Source organism: Chelonia mydas, chromosome 10 (assembly GCF_015237465.2).
Source record: "Chelonia mydas isolate rCheMyd1 chromosome 10, rCheMyd1.pri.v2, whole genome shotgun sequence".
Classification (NCBI taxonomy): Eukaryota; Metazoa; Chordata; order Testudines; family Cheloniidae; genus Chelonia; species Chelonia mydas.
In genome coordinates, this window is record NC_051250.2 from 60,941,637 (window position 1) to 60,959,241 (window position 17,605).

General features: G+C 40.0%; 1 protein-coding gene across 6 annotated transcripts in view; it reads left to right on the forward strand.

Annotated features, from left to right (window-relative positions):
• FAM214A (family with sequence similarity 214 member A) overlaps nt 1-16,980 on the forward strand; it is a 53,878-nt gene extending 36,898 nt beyond the window's left edge. For all 6 annotated transcript variants that reach the window (XM_007056403.4, XM_043523527.1, XM_037909924.2 and 3 more), the window contains exons 8-12: nt 2,880-2,988; nt 4,335-4,493; nt 7,377-7,445; nt 9,147-9,346; nt 16,371-16,980. In XM_007056403.4, the coding sequence (XP_007056465.2) occupies nt 2,880-2,988; nt 4,335-4,493; nt 7,377-7,445; nt 9,147-9,346; nt 16,371-16,524 (691 nt within the window). In that variant the 3' untranslated portion in view covers nt 16,525-16,980. The remainder of the gene's footprint in view (nt 1-2,879; nt 2,989-4,334; nt 4,494-7,376; nt 7,446-9,146; nt 9,347-16,370) is intronic.
• Nucleotides 16,981-17,605: the final 625 nt, after the last annotated feature.

The window sequence follows — 17,605 nt, forward strand, 5'->3', positions numbered from 1 at the left end:
ACTGCCATTTTGGAGATAGATATATATGTAACAGCTGGCTCAGATGGGTTTACGGCTGCGTTGCGTTGCATTGCTGGAGACATGCAAAGCTGCCAGAGAAAACTGGCGAATCTATCCCAGAGTAGTTTAGATCAGGGGTGGGCAAACTCTTTGGCCTGAGGGCAGAGGTGAAAGTAAGCCGGTACACCCCGGTACGGTGTACTGGTAAGAGCCAGTGTGCCGTACCGGGACCAGCTTTCCCAGAGGGCAATTTAAAGCCCTGGGGTAGCGGCAGCGGGGCTGTGGCAGGGATTTAAAGTGCCCCAGAGCTCCAGCCCCCACTACCCCTCCCCCGGGGCCCTTTAAATCCCTGCCTGAGCCCTGCTGCCCGAGCCCTGGCGTAGCGGCGGCGGGGCTTTGGAGGGGATTTAAAGGTCCAGGGCGGTAGCGGCTGCTGGACCCCCCAAGCCCTTTAAATCCCCACCTGAGCCCTGCTGCCGAAGCCCTAGGGTAGTGGCGGCGGGGCTCCGGAGGGATTTAAAGGGCCAGGGCGATAGCGGCTGCTGGAACCCTGGGCCCTTTAAATCGCCACCGAGCCCCGGGGCTCCCAGCCGTCTCTGCAGCTGGTAGGTCAGGTGTGATTTAAAGGGCCCCAGGCTCCCAGCCGCCACTACCGCAGCTGGAGTACTGGCCCTTTAAATCAAGATTTAAAGGGCCTGGGGATTTAAGGCCACGCCTCTTCCGGTTGAGGCCACGCCTTTTCCGGTTGAGGCCACGCCCCCTGTTCAGGACTCCAGCGTACTGGTAAGTCTTCTAACTTACTTTCACCCCGGCCTGAGGGCCACATCTGGGTGGGGAAATTGCATGCAAGGCCATGAACATAGGGCTGGGGCAGGGGGTTAGGGTGCGGGAGAGAGTGCAGGGTGTGAGAGGGGATGCGGTGTGCAGGAAGGGGCTCAGGGCAGGGGGTTGGGGTGCAGGAGGTGGTGCAGAGGGGGCTCAGGGCAGGCGGTTGGGGTGCAGAGTGCGGGAGGGGGCTCAGGGCAGGGGGTTGGGTTACAGGGAGGGGTGCGGAGTGCGGAAAGGGGCTCAGGGCTGGGGTGCAGGAGAGGTGTGGGGTGTGGCAGGGGGTTCAGGGCAGGGGGCTTGGGGTCCAGGAGGGGTGTGGGGTACAGCAGGGGGCTCAGGGCAGGGGGTTAGGGTGCAGGAAGGGTTTGGGGTGCAGGCTTCAGCCTGGCACCTCTTACCTGGAGCAGCTCCGGGGTGGCAGCAGTGCATAGTGGGGCTAAGACAGGCTTCCTACCTGCCCTGGCCTCGCACCGCAGGGGTGGCAATCCTGCGGGTCAGATCCAAAGCCTTGAGGGGCCGGATCCTGCCTGCGGGCCGTAGTTTGCCCACCCCTGGTTTAGATTGATAATCCAAGAATATCTCACATAAGCAAAGGAAGTTAGTTGCTTGACTCCTTTTCTTTCTGAAACATTTTTTTCTTACATTCTGTCTTGTAGATTTTCAAATTTCTGCCAAGGCATGTGGGATCAGATTTGGATTCTTTTGGTGAAATCTTTGCCCCCTTGACTTTAGCAGGGCCAGGATGTTACCCTTTTAAAGCCTCTGTAGAAATTAAGGGGCTAGTTATGATTTCTCATACACTAGTATGCATAACTTGAAAATCTGTTATTGTGGAAGCTAGTTAATGAAGATTTCAAGACATGTTTTCAGGGTTCCTTCCCCACTCTGAACTCTAGGGTACAGATGTGGGGACCCGCATGAAAGACCCCCTAAGCTTATTCTTATCAGCTTAGGTTAAAAACTTCCCCAAGGTACAAACTTTGTCTTGTCCTTGAACGCTATGCTGCCACCACCAAGCATTTTAAACAAAGAACAGGGAAAGAGACCACTTGGAGACATCTTCCCCCCCAAAATATCCCCCAAGCCCTAAACACCCCGTTTCCTGGGGAGGCTTGAGAATAATATCCTAACCAATTGGTTACAAAATCATCAAAGACTCAAACCCCTGGATCTTTGAACAATGGAAAAATCAGCCAGGTTCTTAAAAGAATGATTTTATTTAAAGAAAAAGAAAGATAAAAATCATCTCTGTAAAATCAGGATGGAAAATACTTTATAGGGTATTCAGATTCAAAACACAGAGGATCCCCTCTGGGCAAAACCTTAAAGTTACAGAAAACAGGAATAAACCTCCCTCTTAACACAGGGAAAATTCACATAAAACAAAAGATAAACTAATCTGCCTTGCCTGGCTTACCTATACTGGTTGCAATATTGGAGACTGGATTAGGATGGGTTGGAGAAGATGGATTTCTGTCTGGCCTCTCTCAGTCCCAAGACAGAACAACCAGGTAAACAAAGAGCACAAAACAAAAGCCTTCTCGCCTCCCCGCCAAGATTTGAAAGTATCTTGTCCCCTTACTGGTCCTTTGGGTCAGGTGCCAGCCAGGTTAGTTGAGCTTCTTAACCCTTTACAGGTAACAGGATGTTGCCTCTGGCCAGGAGCGATTTTATAGCAGTGTATTCAGAAAGGTGGTTACCCTTCCCTTTATATTTGACACATGTCGAAATAAAACACCTACATACAAGAGAAAAGAATGTTGACACTTTGTTCAATTACTACTGGTGGAATGAATGGACAACATAAATTCTTGTGTTTTCATCTATTTTTAGCATACAAATTATGAAGGCATTGTCCAGTGCAGGTTATTAGAAAATGGGTATATTAAGACTTTGTCAGTATAATTCTTCAGTCATTATTTGTTTGGGACCATAGTTTGTGATGCATCAAAAAAAAATGAATTTTCTCCCCAGCTGTCTATATGCATAACAGAAAACAAGGAACGAATAGTATTAATGCCATTACTTTATTATTTCCTTTTTTTTAATAGTCCACAACAATATATAAACACAGACAATGACCCAGAAGGCCACGGGAAACCATTTCTGAGTTCCAGTGCTCCACCCATAACAAGTCTTAGCCTTCTAGGAAACTTTGAGGTATTGTATGTGATCCAAAAGTCCCATACTTATAATACTTATTTAGTGTGTTATAAAGAGTTAATTATACTTGTGTGAATACCTCCTAAATAATTCCCTATGTTTATTATTAAACTGAGCAAAAAACCCTTTGTTCTGATTTCTACTTACAAAAGCTCCCCAGCCCATCTTCTGTCACAAGCATGAACATTGAGCAAGTGGTGGGAATGCTGTTATCCTTTATATCGGTTTTAAGGGGTCAGACCCTTTAATTGTTAATGTTTATACTAAGATCCTGTGGAAGTAATTAAAAAAAACTAGTTTCTCACAATTTGACACTTAAAGCATCATACAAGCTAATGTAAATGGAATGAGTGAAAATGGTGTACAGCAGATATTAAGGCACTAGCCTTTCATTTCAGGAAACTTGTGTTTCTAAATTTAACTTCAGTGGCCAGATAGTGTCCTATTTATAGAATGCTAGTTCTAGCTGTGAAATTTTGGTATAGGATTATTTCACTTAAAAGGGCTAAATTGATTTTTATTTTTTGTAGATTTTATATGCCAAAGAAAATTATTGCATAGACCCATTGGTGTGTTTCAGGGGGTTTTGTCCCATACTTCAATGGGAGCAGGATTGGGGTTCATGTGTTGTTTACTCTTGAACTAATGCCACTCCACTATATGTTTAAAAGTTGGAGGTATGTTTATGATTTGGTTATGATTTTTGGCCAAGTCCCCTCACAGTAGCCCAAACAATGAAGTTCTTATGCTCACAAATTTCCCATTTGAAGTTACTGGAAGTTTTGCCTGAGCAAGGATTACAGGATTTGGCCCATTATGGGCTATATTATGTCTTTTAAAGTACAACCCTACATTGGGTGTCCTTGTGCCTGAAGCAGGTAGAGTGCCTCCCTGTGCCCTGAAGAATGCAGAGAAAGCACAGTCACTGCATTGCCCTTGCTGGCAGTACAGTGTCCACTCCTTGCTACATGCATGTACAGAGTTGGGGCTCTCGTGGGAGAGGCTAATGCAGGCAGCAGTACTAGCTTTGTGGAGTCCTCAAGTGTTGTAAGTGCAGTGGCTGCTATTGTGCCCAAGCCCAGCACATGGCAGAAGAATGGGACAATGGAAATCTATGCGCTATGTTGTGTCTGTCTTTACTTACACATCTATTCAGGGGAAAGTCACTCTTGATACCCTTTATTTTAAAAAGAATGAGGAAGATGACTGTGACAGCTGTGTATGATAACTGGCAATAATTTAATTACAAATTAAACTTTACATAAAAGTTTGGCAATAACTTTTTGCTCTGTTTTCTATGCTGTATACTTAATCAGATGCATGTGTGCATTTTGGTCTTTCAGGAGTCTGTCTTGAACTATCGTTTAGATCCCCTAGGCATTGTTGATGGCTTCACTGCTGAGGTGGGAGCAAGTGGAGTCTTTTGCCCTACGCACATGACTCTTCCAGTCGAAGTGTCATTCTACAGTGTTTCAGATGATAATGCACCCTCTCCCTATATGGTATGTGTGTGTTTGATTTTTTTCTACTTTCTTCTGCAAAAATCTAACGGAAATGTCTGCACATTTTAGAGAATCTGACTAGCTCTTTCTTAGAATCTGTTCTGTATAAAGCAGCTTGAAGTCTGGCTTGAGGGCCAAATATAACACTTTATAGCCACTTTATTCCTATAACTCTGGGATGAGGACAAAGCTGATTAACTATAGGCTTTTGTTCTTGGTGAACTTGCATAACTTAATTTCTCCAGTAAAAATATGCACCTACAAACAAACATTAAGGCTGTGCACTTCATTAGGCAAGTGTGTTAATATATGCATGTGGCCCTCATGCTCCTAGCCAGTTGCAGGCACACCCTTTGGAGTCAAAAAGTTGATTGACCTGTACTACCAAAGCTGGAAAACTAAAACAACCCCTATCAGCTGTGGTTTAATTAGTGGATATGAACAACAAAGTTCCACTGTGCCTCTGCCCTGCATTTCTACTGTGACAGCAATATTTTTGTACACTTCAAAACCCTATATGCTAAAAAGCAAAAGGGCCTAATATATGCCAGTGTTTTGTGGAGAAATATAGTAGCCTGCCTCAGTTTGTTATAGGCTCCTTGGTAGGAAAAGTTGAAATGATGTGGGTAACAGATCCAATTTTGAGTTACAGATTTTAGTGTGCATATGGTAAATAAGATCTTTAAGTGCCTATGTAAATTATTTAGCAATTTAGGAGCCCTTCTGAAATCCCATTCTTAAACTAAATCCTAGCTAAATGTGTATTTTCAAGCATAAATCTTAGATAACATGTATTTTTCAAGAACAAGATGTTGAAAAATGTGAAAAGGCTTTAAAAAATGAGAGAGGAATCTTTTGGTTTTTCTGTTTTAAGTTTGAGGGGAGTAGTTATATTTTTTTTTGCTTTGTTTTTTTTTTTTTTCATCCTCTCATCTCACTGAAAGCAAACACCTTTCCTTTGCTTTCATCTCCCTAGGATTATTTCATATAGCGGTTTTCAGGTCATGCATTGGATTCTGGATTCTGGCTAAAGCACCCTCGCTTGTTTTATTAGCTGGACTTCATTGTTCTGATTCTTCTCCACATGCTGTAAATAAATCATGTAATGTTATGGTTGTGCATCACAGAACTAGTACAACATTTATCTAATGCCTTCACTATCAAAAAGATTGTTTCTGTTTTTCTGCCCTGCTCTGCTATTTTGCATGCCCACTTTTGTGCACATAAAACATTGCATACTATCAAACTTGCACTTTAATGCAAAACCTTAACAGTGATCTCAACAGAACAACTTCCCAAATGCATGGAATGAGAGCTGGTCAGATGTGCTGTTCTGTTGGTATAATTGATAAGGTTTTGCATTGGAATGCAACCTTGATGGGCAGCAGGTTTAAAACAAATAAAAGGAAGTTCTTCTTCACACTGTGCACAGTCAACCTATGGAACTCTATGCCTGAGGAGGTTGTGAAGGCTAGGACTATAACAGGGTTTAAAAGAGAACTAGATAAATTCATGGAGGTTAAGTCCATTAATGGATGTTAGCCAGGATGGGTAAAGAATGGTGTCCCTAGCCTCTGTTTGTCAGAGGGTGGAGATGGATGGCAGGAGAGAGATCACTTGATCATTACCTGTTAGGTGCCCCAGAGGGAGTAAACCTGGCATTGGCCACTATCGGCAGACAGGATACTGGGCTGGATGGACCTTTGGTCTGACCCAGTATGGCCATTCTTATGTTCTTATGATGAAATTGGGGAATGTTTTTGATCTGTGTTAAAGAGGGAAGTGAAAGTCATATGGAGTGTTGGAGTTTGTTATTGATAGTGTGGTAGACAATAAGAAGCTGGAAAGAAATGCACAATTCTTTCCCCTTAACTTATTTCCATTTTATCAAAGTTTTGGGTCATTAGTTTGTATCCTACCATAACTTAAATTGTCATTAAATATAGTTTTTGTTTGCTAGTAGAAGATGGCCAATCCATGGCTCTTTTTAACAAATACAGTATCTCCAACAACCAGAGATGGGATGCTTGATGGGGAAGGCTCTGAGTTACTACAGGGAATTCTTTCCCAGGTGTCTGTCTGGTGGGTCTTACTGATTGCCATATTTGGGGTCAGGAAGGAATTTCTCCCAGAGTTGGATTGGCAGATACCCTGGGGTGGGGGGGTTGCCTTCCTCTGCAGTGTGAGGCACAGGTCACTTGCTGGTTTGAACTACAGTAAATGGTGGATTCCCTGTAACTAGAAGTCTTTGAATCAAGATTTGAGGACTTCAGTAACTCAGCCAGAGGTTATGGGTCTATTACAGGAGTGAGTGGGTGAGGTTCTGTGGCCTGCAATGTGCAAGAGGTCAGAGTAGATGATCATGATCTCTTCTGGCCTTGAAGTCTATGAGTATGATTTGAAAAATCAGAGTTTGGCCTAAACTGAAAATTTGGGCCTGTCATACTGTTTATAATCTTCCAGTTTACAGGTTTCAGAGTAACAGCCGTGTTAGTCTGTATTCGCAAAAAGAAAAGGAGTACTTGTGGCACCTTAGAGACTAACCAATTTATTTGAGCATAAACTTTCGTGAGCTACAGCTCACTTCATCGGATGCATACTGTGGAGAGCTGTAGCTCACGAAAGCTTATGCTCAAATAAATTGGTTAGTGTCTAAGTGCCACAAGTACTCCTTTTCTTTTTCCAGTTTACAGTTGTAAGATCCATGGTACTGACTGTAATAGCATCTTGTGGATGGAGTGGCCTCCCCACTCATTAGTTCAGTTTAAAAAATAAAACTGTCAATATATTTAATGCCTGTAGTTACATGGATAAAGCATTCTCATATGCTAATATTTTACAAGTGTTTATATCCTAAACTTGTCATCTATTTTTTTCCCTAAGGGTGTGATTACTTTAGAAACCCTTGGTAAAAGGGGTTATCGGGTACCTCCTTCAGGAACCATACAAGTGGTATGTATTTTATAGCATACAATTGCATAACAGTTCTCTCCCAAACATACACAACTAAGCATTTGCTGGTGCTGCTGCTGTAGCATCAGTAAGTAACAGACTGCATTTCTGCTAGAAGATTCCCTGTTTTTCCACACTAAGCTCTCAAAGAGAAAAAGCACTAATGTTAATTTATCAGACTGGTGGTTATATGTTAATTACTGCCAGGAAAAATGCCACTTAAAGATAAACATGGTTGACCAGTAATGCTTATATTTTCTTGTGAAGTTCTGAATTTCCTTAATACTCAATACAGATTACAAAAGGAGATTTTTGGAGACCTTATTTGCTGGAGAGCTTGTATATGTGTTACATGAAACACGTGTGAAATGTATGACTTGTATGGGTGTGTTATACATGCCAAGTGTGCATACAGCATAATAAGATGCATACTAGTGTGTATGCACTCATATATAGAAACAAGAAAGGAGAACACAGTGCATGATGCTACAGTATATAGTCACGTGGCTAAAACCTGGTGCTTTTACATCTCTTAGGTCTGTTAAGAGGATCTCAAGAAAGATCAGTGGATTTTTGCTATGGGGTTTGTTTTTTTTAGTGGGATGGAGAGCCTTGGATGGTGGGATTAATCTTTATACATTTTAATCATTTCTCACTGTGACTTAAATTTTCCTGGAGCAATATCAGATGCCCCCTGTGGACACATCAAAACCACTGGCACCAAGGAGCTCCCTGGTGGAAAAAAAAAATAGGTTATTTGGTTAAAGAGATGTCCACCAGATTGGGACTTGGGTTGCTGAATATGAAGCTGTGTAGGTACTATCATATTGTGATTTTTTTTTCAATGCATAAGTGTGTGCATGCTAGTAACTCATGGCAAATTCACCATAAATTTTAAACATATCCCATGAGAGAGTCTAAGGTAAGTTATCCAAGATTCAGGCCCCTAATTTGTAACTGCTTTCTTTGTGGTCTTTAATAATAATAATATAATAATAATAAAAGGCACAAAAAATCTAGTCCATTATCTGAATTTTAACATATTTCTAATTACTTCTGATTTTCATTATTTGTATCAAATCCGTATTTGTGCCTAAGCATAATATCACATCTCAATATTTCAACAAGCCCTAGTTTTCTATAAATGTTAAAAATTGAAAATTATTAGAACTATACTCCAGAAATTGGTAAGCAAACCAAACAGCATAATCTAAAACCAACGCTGTACATCTCCTTGATGAATCCAGTGCAGGATCACAACGTATGAATTCAGGATTCTTTAAATCTGTAGCAGACCATTGTAATTACTGGAAACACAGCATTAAGGTCAGAAAATAATCTAAACAGAAAGTTGACACAAGGAGCAAACAGAAGTTTGTGTTGATTACCAAAGTAGTAAGAGTCTGTCTCTTACATGAAGAACTAGTTTGTGCTTATGACCTCCTTTAATTACGTTAATGTGAGGGGAAAAAATGGACAGTTCAGTTGCCAGTAGCTGAAGTGTAGAAATACAGGCTAAACAGTAATCTTTAAATTAACTTCCTATATAAAACAAGGGAACAGAGCACATAGAAGCCATCCAGTGAATCTGAACCATGATTATTCATTGGCATACTGAATTCTCATATCTTGTCACCCTTTATTATTCAGTGACTCTGTGAATCAGCTTTATTTTGTAAAATAACTGTTTGTCTTTTTCAGACCTTATTTAACCCTAATAAGACTGTGGTGAAAATGTTTGTGGTGATCTATGACTTACGAGAGATGCCAGCCAATCATCAAACATTCCTACGGCAAAGGACTTTTTCTGTTCCTGTGAGACGAGAAGTAAAGAGAAGCATCAATAAAGAAAACATTCGGCAGACTGAAGAAAGACTACTACGCTACCTCATACATCTGAGGTAAGATCCTCAGAGTAAAACAAAATAATTCACTTACTTCAGTCCTGAATTTATAACTGCCATGCAAACAATAGAGCCTTATTAAAAATAGAATGCTTTTAACTTTGTCTTCAGTGAGAATTTGTAGTTAACAGTAGAGACTCTGAGGAAAAATGATAGTAGATAATTGGGACTTTGAGGAGAAACTTGGTTAAATTTAAGACTGTTTCTTGGCATTCCAGCCAGTGGTGCAGTCTTGCATATTACTAATTCCTCTACATACTGATCCAGACACCGTCTTCGCTGGATAAATATATCTTTCTCTAAGGTGTCTTACAGTAGGATCCTATCTGTGGTGGTTGTCCAAGTAGAAGCTACGAATCCTATGTGGCTCTTTTTAATAGAGTATGGGATAAAACCCCAGTATCCTGACCTATGCCTCCTGCTCAGTAAAATGGGTTCTTACATGAAAGGCACTCTCTAACCTATTGATAAAAACAAAATAACTGTTTCATTTGTTTACACACTTACTACACTATGACTTATACATTCTTAACTTTATGAAGAACTTTGGGACGATTGTGTGAATACTTAAAGGCTGCTTGAAACCAAACACTACCGTCTTGTTACTCTGGCTGTAATGAAGGCTGCTATATAAAGCCAAAGGGAGGAATATTTGTCTAACCTGTCAATGAGATGGATGCCAGATCTGATGCACCTTGTCCTTATGCTATTTGCAGTCTTGTACCTACAGGACTGTGGCAAAAAAGACCACCTAGAAATGCAAAGATGATGATCTGATTGCAGCTCTTCAAACTTGATAATAGTTGACACTTTAAGATTAATTAGTGTAACAAAATGAAGACTGTCAAAAGGAGGTATAGTGTCCATTATAATTTCAGGTTTAAGCACCAAAGGAGTTAAAAATAAGGAATGTTAGGGCCTAATTAAGAAATATTTTTTCATTGCTTTGCATCTTTAACAAAGGTTACCCTTACTCATATCGCAAACTTTTATTTTAGCTATCCTCCCATTATTTTGTAATTAATTAACGTAATGCTCATGAATGCCCCTGCTTAGTAGCACCAGCTTTTTCCCAAGCCAGTTTTCTTACACAGCTTTGTGCATCTTAAGTCTAGCCCTGGGATTCCCATAAGCAGAAGTTGACAAATACTTGATAAATTGTATATTGGTTTCCTGAAGTGGACAAATAGAGATCATAATGAGATCACCAAATTTTGAATTGTAGTCTGGATTGGCATTCAGTCCACCAGAGCTCACTAACTCACAGCGCATCACTTAGCCTTTTCCCAAAAATAAACTTCCCTGTGGAACCAGTCCTGAAAAACTGAGCTGAGCCCAGGTAAAAGGGCTTTGCTTACATGAATTGCTGAATGGATGCAAAGGAACTGGGGCGTAAAATTCTAAAGTGTACCATAATTGATGGTGGCCGAGTGATTTTTGGGGTGTAGAGGTAGAGGAATAGCAGGTACGGGCCACTTCTTGGTTCCTCTTCCAATTTAATTTGTGCTTTGCTAGTTCAGTAAGTAAAATGCCCTTTTTTCCTTCTCCATGGTCTTGTCCAGGTAGTTGCTGTGTAGATTATACCCGTGTCATACATGAAGATATACAGTCTTCCTTCATAGGCTTCCCCACTACTTAGCCTATCATAAGGGCAGCATTTCTACTTCATGTGGCCCTAGAATACACATGTAATTGGGCTCAGCATTTAGATCTATGGTAGGAAAGAAGTTATGGATTTGCAATTGGTGTTCTGCAAAAAAACCACTAAAATGAGCAATCAGTTGGCTGTATGATCTTGCTGGTGACCTTGCTGGTGACCATCTGGTAGCTATATCACCAGTCTTTTCTGCTTGAGATTCAGAGCCAAGCAATAAGCAATTCTAAGAGAAATATATGGAGTTTCTCAAAATATTAACTTTAATTTCTAACAGTGTTGAACTATTAGAAGGTATAAAACAGGATACTCTGAATTTTACAGTAGATCATATTTCATGCTGACTGATATGTAAAGATTTGTTAGAGATGCAAGAATAAGCATTTTTACCAATGTATCATTTATATAAAAATAGATAAGTTATTTTAAAGCATGTGTTTAAAACAATGTGCCTCCCTTTATATTGGTTCTACCAAAAACATCTATATAAAAAAAGAAAGCACATTAATTTTGTTTTCATAGTTGAAGTTGGCCTGGAAATGTTTGGCTTCTTTATAGTAATAGTAGGTTGAAAACAAGTAACTTAATTTTACTTGCTGAAACTATATATATGTTTTGCTCAAAAAGAAATGAAGTCACAGAACTGTAAACTGCATTGTGGCAGCATCTGTTTGTGAGGCACTAATTAAGGTTATGTCAGCACTTCTATTATAATAGGTTCTTTTAAAGTGATTGTAACTCAGCAAAAACATTTGCCCAAGGCTGAAACTTGACACACAGTCAAATTTTTAAAAGCATCCTTTTAAACTTCATGTTTAGTTTTGCTTGTGCAGTTTTTCACACCCATGTTTTTGTGTGTTCAGAAACTCTTGGGTACTCTTACGGAGTATATTTGTACTAGAAGATACAGTATCTATGAAGGCCCAAAATGCAGTTTGAAGAGAAAAGTAAAGCTGCTTTCCTATGCAAAATCTCAGTTGTACCTGCAGTTTTAGAAGCCTTTGAAAATATTTGCCTGCCAAGTCTCAAGCCAGAAAGAATTTTGTATTATATTCAGACTTACAGGGATGTAAGAATTATGAGTCCAGATCAGACCTAGGGTCCATCTAATCCATTATCCTGTCTTTGACAGTGACCAGTACCAGAAGCTTCGGAGCCTTCTAAATAGTCAATTAAAGAGTAACCTATCCACAGCATATCTTTTATTGATTCATTTTTTAATTTACTATTTTTAATCCATCCTTTCTAAAGGGTGCCACAGTGCTATACAGTGGAGTCGCATCATCCGCGGGAGTTGGGTTAGGTTCTAAAGTCCGCGCGTAAGGCGAAAATCGCGTATAGTCAAAATTACCCTTGAAAATCCCTTAAATTGCCCACAAAGTACAGTATACTGTACATGGTTTTGTGTATACAACCCTGTACAGTAATATGTATAATGTGTACAGTAATGTACACTATATAATAGAGTACATATGCAAAATATCATTTTACAGTACTGTATTTTTAATTATGGGGGTAATTACAGGGGGTCATCACGGCTTGATGTCAGTCTAGGAGATGGAGGTGACGGAGAGCTTGGGTGATGGAGAGTGAGTCATAGACAAAGTGTTTGGCTGTGGTTCAGCTCAAGAAGTTGATTGCGTAAGCTAATCTGCTGCTGGTTGTTTTTCCTTGAAAAACATGGTGATTGGCAACTGTCGCTGTTGTCTCTTGAGCTGCTCAAATATTTCTTGATATGGTCTCAAATCGTCCGTAATACTACGTGTGATTTTGAGGCTTCGTTCCATTGAGGGATTGTATTCAGAAATTAAATCATCCAAGTATTTCGCTGCTTGGAACACTTCAGCAAATTTATGAAGATTCCAACTTGCAGGCTCTTCCAGTTCGTCATTGTCATCTTCGTCTTCTGTAGACGATTTTATCAGTTCCTCTACCTCTTCGTTAGTCAATGTTTCTCTATGACTCTCAATTAATTCTTCAATTCCTTCCTCAAGGATGTCGACAAAGCCATCAGCACCCACTTCCCTGGCCACCTGAACAATGCGTTTCACTTCTTTGTCAATGGTCGGAAAACCCTTAAAATCATTCACACATTCTTTCTATAGGTTTCGCCAACATGCATTGACTGTTTCAGGCTTGATTGCATCCATTGCCTGTTCAATATAAGTGATGCAATCGGCAATGTTGAAGGACTTCCAACACTCCATCACATTAAGATTGGGATCAGCATCCATAGTGCTATGTATCTGTGAGAACGTAAGCCTCGTGTATGTGGCCTTGAAACAACGAATCACGCCTTGGTTGAGAGGATGGAGGTGGTATTGGGGGAGAGAAAGATGACTTCAGCGTTGTTATGCGCAAACCGGAGTGCTGCACGGTGGCCAGGAGCATTGTCTACAATTAGCAACACTTTAAAGTCAAGTCCTTTCTCTTCGAGGTACTGCTTGACTTCAGGAATGAAACACTTGTGGAACCAATCCAAAAATAATGCTGCCATCACCCAAGCCTTTTTATTTGATTGCCAGAACACAGGCAGGAGATTTTTGTTCTTGCCTTTTAGGGCATGGGAAGTTTGAACAGCGTGTAGAGGCTAAGAGCCTTTTCTCGCAACGTGTTGCCATCGAAAGGCACATGTTTACGGTTCATGTCTGCCAGCCATAAGTTTAATGCCTTTTCAGTCTTCACTAAAGTCTTGTCATGCACCTGGCTCATCACCATAGCAGTTGTTGGAATACCTGATGCCCCGGCTTGACAAATTTCTCTCTCTCGAATGTTGATGGCACGGATGCTAGATTCATTGCGGCCATATTTACGTGCCACGTTGGAGACCGACATACTGTCTCTCAATAAGCCCAGCACAGCCAGTTTTTCCTCCAGCGTTGGAACAGATCACTGTTTCTTCGATTGAGCACCAGATGAAGTAGTTGGCTTGTGTTTAGGGGCCATGTTGTATGAAAAATACATATCTTTAAACACTAGAATCACGCTCAGCGCGGCGAGATGCTCACACTATGAGAGGCACGCAGGAACTGAGACCGACTGAAGGAACAGTAGATTCACATCTCCCATCTCATGCTCACTCGGGGCATACGCTCATTGAGTGGAATGGTGGGCAGAATCGCCCGCACTATTTACAAGTATCTTGTTATTTTTCTTGTTTTTTGCTGAGCGCGTATAGTTGAATTCGCATAAGTTAAATGCGCGTATGATGCGACTCACCTATATATTGGAACACCCCTCCCCTTTTGCAAATGGAACTTACTTTAGGTTATGAGTACTATATTACTTAGTGGCTAAGCTGTAGTTATTTCTTGGAACTGTATGTTAATTAAAACTAAGTTGAATAGCCTCTCATCTTGTGTGCCCAAGAACTAGTTGCTCAAAGAAGTAATTGTTGAAGGTGTTGAGAAATTGCTTCTCTAAATATTGTCCTGATATGACATATGACATGTTTATCAGTGGGAAGCTGAAGTCACAAATTATTACTGCTTTATTACACTTAGTTGTCTTGTTGATCTTCTTCAGCATTGCACTCTCAGGATTTTTCCAGATCTGGAGGCTGGTAGTACAGTCCTACTAGGATATTTGTATTTCTCTGATATGGGATTTGTGGTTATGTTCTACTGTAAAATCCTTAGAAATTTTAACACACTAGATTTTTTATAATCTTACAGATACAGCACTATATTCCCCCCTTCTGCAACCTAATCTTTCTGTATTTTGAGTTTTGCAAGTAATACAGTGTCCTCTGTGCATCATTCCTCTGTGGTCCAGTAATGATTTTCATGTAAGGTCCTCTTTTGCTGCCAGACATTCTAGTTCACCTGTTTTGCTGTTAAGCTTCCTGTATATTGATATCTCTGCAAAGATACCATTTGCCAGAATTTCTGCTGGCTTTAACTTGGTTACTTATCATGACACATTCCTTATAATGGAACTTCCACAGCTCTTCAAGAATTTTACATAAGGACATAGTGTGAGCTAGGCCCCATCCTGGACATTACACTCTATCCCTGCATGGGGTATAAATGCTGCCTTCCAAATGTTTCAATCAGCTTCTTTGCTTATTTGGGAAGCAAAGTTCAAATGATAAGGCTATTCAAAATTATTCTTTATGATAGATGTTCCCCAAAGAAAAAGCAGAAATAAGTGTCTCACTAATGGAGAGTAAGAAGCTTGAGGAGTGAAAAAGTGCTTCCATTTCCCCACCTGTAAAACGGGGAAGGGATAGCTCAGTGGTTTGAGCTTTGGCTTGCTAAACCCAGGGTTGTGAGTTCAATCCTTGAGGGGGCCATTTAGGGATCTTGGGCAAAAATTGGAGATTGGTCCTGATTTGAGCAGGGGGTTGGACTAGATGACCTCCTGAGGTCCCTTCCAACCCTGATATTCTATGAACAGAAAGGGATAATACTTCATAGGGACACTTCAAGACATAAATAATTTGCAGCTGATGCATCTATGTAGTCAACCCACCATTGCCACAATATCTCAAGCGAAGATCCTTCAATTCCCTCTTTAATATAAATCCTAATTCAAATTTGGCACTAACATACTGCACTGCATAGTGAACTACTGAGACAATCTCATTACCTTATTCTTTACCCACCATGGAAAGGGTCATGTGTACTTATGGCAGTATGTTTGTATGTTCAAATCAACATTGATAATAATGGATCATAACTTCACAGCAGCCAAGAGCCATGTCCTACTGCTCCACTGTGGATAAGGCCCTCTGCAGCCTCAGATGGGGGAGCAGATTTATTCTCTTAAGTACAATTGTGTGGATGAATGATATTATGCCTACTACCCCTCATGCAAATATTGGATAGAGTCTGTTTCTACATCCTGACTGCCCCCACGCACTTAAGCTGACGGTTCTGCTACAATAAGAGCCTTCAGCTTTTTTGATACCTCTAGGATTTCACTTTCTTGGTTAAGGCATGTCTATATGTTTTGTCTTTTATTCCTCATTTAAATGGGCACAGTACTTTTATTTCATTGTGGTCACATAGTTAAGGGTTTTACATGCACAAGCCGCAAGAAGTTCAGTTATTGCTCCCACAGTAGCTGCAATTGTGTGTTGGGTAATACCTTTTTTGTTTGTATGGTATGGGCAATAGCATTACATTCAGCTGCTGTAAGAATTGTAACTCTGTATTTCCTGTATGAAGCAGAGTGGGGCCTGGAAACTTTCATTTCCTGCACTGTTTCATTTTGCCACATTACTCAGCTAATGCATACTTTTATGTGTTCAAACACTATGGCCCTGATTAATTACTTCTAAAAAGTGTGTATAGTTATCATGTAAAGTCACAGATAGTTTTTAAAATATTTACTATTTACTATACATATATATTGTCTTCGTAGGTTCCAGAGTTCCAAATCTGGAAAGATCTACCTCCACAGAGATGTAAGACTCCTGTTCTCCCGGAAATCAATGGAAGTTGATAGTGGTGCTGCGTATGAACTCAAATCTTACACTGAATCTCCAACAAACCCTCAGTTTTCACCAAGATGTTAGCAAGCAGTGAAAATCAGAGTATTAACTGAATTACCAGATTACTGTTTACAAGCAAAACTTTGACATGGAATACAGTGTAAAATTAAATATGTAAAGAAATGAAAATAGTGCTCAAGTGAGAGTCAATACTCTTCTGTGATCCTGGACCAGTTTTTGTAAAAGGTTTCTGGAATGAGCTTCGTGTATTCCAAGTAGACTGGAAACAAATACTTAAATCTAATCTTTTTGTACTGTTTAAAACCACTTCATTGGATGTGTTGCAATAGCAAATTCCCAAGTTAGTTTAGTGTTTACACCTTTTATTTTATTTTTCAGTTATTTAATATTTAATGTTTCATTTAATACTCAAGTGATGTTTGTCTTTAGTGTTCTAATGTAGCACAAATCCTATGTAAAATCATATGTATTTTTTGCATTAATAATATTGAAATCTGAAATATATACAGAAGTCTTTAATTCTGTGTGATGTGTTTTTAAGTGATATTCATTTAAGTTATTGAAAATTAGGATGAAATTTTGAACTTCCATAACATTATCATACTATGCAAGCATGTGGTTTTCCTCGTTTTCTCTCTCTAATTTTGGTGACACCCCATTCTCATTGCTTCCCACACACAAGTCCTCTTACAGCACATGCGGCCATAATGCAGAATGTGTTTCTTTAGCTACTCGCTAGTTCAAATCATTGACCCAGTTCATATTTTGCACCTTTAATTTCCTTTTTTTTCCCCGAGTGGATGCTCTACTAAGAACATTTCTGGTTCTGTTCTAGTTATCAGTATAAAAATGTCACACAAAATTATTATCCTATTCCTGATTTGCTCAATTGTTTAAAAATGTACTGTGAAAACAAATTAGTACTTATATCTTAAATATATGCAAAAACTATTAAACTTGTAGTTTGGTTTTATTTTTAGATGAGGATTTTCATGTACCTGTAAAAGTATATTTGATAGATTTTTCCATTTAGGCCACTAGGTGGCTACATAAAGTTTGTATATTGTACTGCATTAGCAAATACTGATAAACAGTCAACCAATCACATGAAATACTCTCCAGTACATGTATATTCCTGAAACAA